Source organism: Capra hircus, chromosome 3 (assembly GCF_001704415.2).
Source record: "Capra hircus breed San Clemente chromosome 3, ASM170441v1, whole genome shotgun sequence".
Classification (NCBI taxonomy): Eukaryota; Metazoa; Chordata; class Mammalia; order Artiodactyla; family Bovidae; genus Capra; species Capra hircus.
Window position 1 is genome coordinate 102,921,623 of NC_030810.1, and position 3,580 is coordinate 102,925,202.

The 3,580-nt window shown below is 48.5% G+C and overlaps 1 protein-coding gene across 1 annotated transcript; it reads left to right on the forward strand.

Moving 5' to 3' along the window:
• On the forward strand, positions 570 to 2,354 carry LELP1 (late cornified envelope like proline rich 1). The gene is made up of 2 exons (XM_018046585.1): positions 570 to 689; positions 1,908 to 2,354. The coding sequence occupies exon 2, from the start codon at positions 1,929 to 1,931 to the stop codon at positions 2,238 to 2,240; it is 312 nt and encodes a 103-aa protein (XP_017902074.1). The 5' UTR covers positions 570 to 689; positions 1,908 to 1,928; the 3' UTR covers positions 2,241 to 2,354.

The following is a 3,580-nucleotide window of genomic DNA, read 5'->3' on the forward strand; positions in this document are numbered from 1 at the left end:
CATCAGACTCAATTTCTTTAGAACAGGCAGGATTTACCTTAGATTTCAAGGGATGGCCACTCCTTGATTAAAAAAAAAAAAATCATAGAATCCAGAAAACTGTGAATTTCAGGAAGAGATACTGAGAAAAAGTGCTAAGGTAATCCTTGAATTTGAACCAGGGGGTATAGAGCTTTAAAAATAGATTCCAGAATTTCATGCTAAAAACATAGGGAGGGCAGGAGAGTCAAAACAGCTGTGCTAGGTCCTAGGAAGCTCTCCTAGAAAGATAAACAACAGCCAAGTTCAAAGGAGTTAAGATTTGGGAGGCTAGGGGAGGAAAGAGAGACCAGGGGCCAACAGAGCCTTTCTGCCGCCAGCAACAACAAGGTTCCCTGTCCTTAGAGTTCAGTACCCTTCACCGTAGCCTGATTTCACCAGCATGAATTTTGAGGGTTGGGGAGGATGAGAGAGCAAAGGAGCCTGTTCTCATGTTCAAAGACTTGAGTTGAGCTGGGAGCTCTGGAGCCGTACAACAATCGCTCCTTGATGATGTAGCGATGAGGTCACAAGTGGCTGTCTCCTTCTCTCCTCTTCCGGCTTCCTCAGAGCTGGGCAGAGGAACCAGAGGGGAAAATACACCTTCCCGGGCACAGCCACAACATCCACCTCACTCGACTACTTGTCAGCTTCAGGAACAACACAAAGGGGTGAGTCGCATGTCAACAACTGGAAATGCCCCATCTTTTACCTCTCCTTTCTGGGGAATGACCCACCACAGCCCAGGCACTGAACAAGGTTGAAATGACGGCTATGTTTGGGTGAGAGTTTCCTCTCATTCTCAGTAGCAAGAACTAGGTACAATTCATTTGCAACAGTGATTCTTAACCATTTTGGAGTTCAATGTAATTATCTGTCTCTTCAGAAAGTCATACTTACTTTAAAAGAAAAGTAGATTTAAACGTTTATTTTTATACTGTTAAAGGAAATCCAAGATGTGCCAAGTTGATCCAACTTGCAAGTATTGTTAGAGACTTAAGAGCTCTGTCCATATCTAGAAGTCAAATAGTCTATAGAGGAAGACTTAGCTCAGGGCAAAATTTAACAGAGGGGGGAAAAGGAATCCCTCCTGAAAATCATGTTTTGTGGCTCTGACATTCGTATTTTCAGAGAAACTAGAAGTTCCCAGTTTATCTCCTCTTCTCTTAACTTCTTCCCTCACCCTAATCAACTAGGAGAGGAGTTTCCAGAGTGGTCCATGGGAGCCCAGCCATGGTAGGGATTCAACTCTTTCCATCCTCATTCCCCAAATTTAAAAAAAAATAATAATAAATTCTTCAGGTTTTGAGGGCTTAGACAGGATATAGAATTGAAATAAGTGTCCTAGGTCACTAAGTCCACTAATATATCCTCCCATTCAATTTCCAGAGGGATGGGGAGGTGTTCTTACGGGAGCTCTTTAACTCTGTTCTCATGTCATGGATGCCTTTAGAAATATGGACTTCCAAACTTACGGACTCCTCGGAATAATGTTTTTAAATGAATGAAATAAAATGCATGGGGTTGTGGAAGATGCTGATTACACTGGTAAATATGTGGCTAAGCATGGTTCTTATGTTGGGTTTGGACAGGGTCCCAGGACCCTAGGCTAAGAACTCCTACTCTAGGGGCTATGGAACGAAGACAAGGATAAATGCAGAGAAAGCAAAGTAAGGGTGACGAGATCAAGAAATGCTGTCACTAGTGCACTGCAAGGACAAGAAGACAACCCTTAGATAAGAATTCTGTCCAGAGCCTGAACATGTCCCAGGAAAGGCTTTCTTAAGAATAAGGCTGGGCACAGGGCAGGACGCGTGAGGAGCAGGAGGCCCCCCTCCCACCTTGCAGTATGGTCTCCCACAAACAACCTGTCATGTATTTCTTTACAGGGCTCAGAGAATCAAGAAGGAATGTCGAGTGATGATAAAAATAAACCTGGTGAACCCAAGAATGAGCCCAAGCAATGTGAGCCCGGGTGTGAACAGAAGTGTGAAACAAAATGCCAGCCCAGCTGTTTAAAGAGGCTGCTGCAGCGGTGCTCTGAAAAGTGCCAGCCACCAAAGTGCCCACCACCAAAGTGTCCCCCGTGTCCCCCATCGTGCCCCCCACCATGCCCCCCACCCCCAAAGTGCCCTCCACCATGCCCCCCGCCCTGCCCTCCTAAGCCATGTGTCAAGTCCTGTCCTCCTAAATGCCCACCGCCCTGCCCACCCCCAGAGTGAGGCACCAAGGACGCCACCCAGCCCACTACCTCCACCATCTCATCATGTCCACCACTGAGGGGCTGAGAGCTGAAGCCATGAACTGACAAGTAAACGAGTTCCTCTGCTGTGCAAGACTTCCTTCTCCTGGTTTCTTGGCAGTTGGGGGTGGGTCTGTCGTCTTCCAGCTTTATACCAGTAAGAAGCAATCCCCTGGGGCGTTGAGGCTAGGACCCATGGCCCTCCACACTCAGCAACCTTGGAAGATGGCCACGCGCTCTGACCCCACCTGCTGCAAGGAGGGATGCGGCATCTTCTGAGGGGTGCACCCAGGGAACATGCCCCTGCTAGAGCACCACCTGAGAAAGCTATAAACAGGGCTATCGAAGTGGCATCCCCGGGGGACACACTGAGCACAAGGCGGGAAGCGGGCGTGAGGCAGAAAAGGAGCGGGCATTGGGGAAAGACCCAGGAAAGCCAAGGAAAGAGGTCTGCCATGGCTCTTAGTCCCACTGCATGATGCCGGGGCAGAACCTTCTGGAAACAGGCTGCATGTGTTTAAACTTCAGCTCTGCTTCCCTCTGGCTTCCCTGCTGGCTCAGACGGTGAAGAATTTGCCTGCAATACAGGAGACCTGGGTTCAATTCCTGGGTCAGGATTGAACAGGGCATGGCAGCCCACTCCAGGATTCTTGCCTGGAGAATCCCCATGGACAGAGGAGCCTGGCGGGCTACAGTCCATAGGGTCGCAAAGAGTCAGACATGACTGAGGTGGCTTAGCACGCACACAGCTGCAGGGAGTGCACATCAAAGTGGCTCAGTTCACCAAAGGGAAGTTATCATTTGTATTGCTGGGAAGGATATTAGCGTGAGGAGGGGGCATGTAAAATTAAAGAGAGAACTGCAGGAGCCAGGACTTTAGGACCTGGGAATGTGGACTCACCGCTCCCATCTCAATTTCCCTCATCTCCACCAGTCTCCACTCCTCTTCAGGATGGGTCTCCTCACTCTTAGAGCCCCCTGCATGCGCCATGGTCTTTGACCAGGAGGACCCAGCTTGTTGATGGATGTGGTATGAGTCACTCCTGTTATTTCCCGAAAAGAAATCAGATTGCTTCTTTCCAAAAACAACGCCACAGCTCACAACATCTGAGCAGAAGTAGGTTTAGGATTCTCTGCTATCACAGAGGTAATGAAAGAGGCCAGATCTGAGGTACTTCCTGTGGAATCATGGCCCATAAACAGCTTTCTATCCCTTTGAGTCTGGAAAATGGTTTAGGACAGCAAAGGGTACAGTAAGCACAGATAGTTCAAAATGTGCCCAAGAAAAGACATCTGGGGCCCCCATCAGGCCAAGGTCAT

What these genes read in the sequence shown, in the direction of transcription:
- LELP1 (XM_018046585.1), top strand. Translation starts at nt 1,929, where the DNA reads ATGTCGAGTGATGATAAAAATAAACCTGGTGAACCCAAGAATGAGCCC.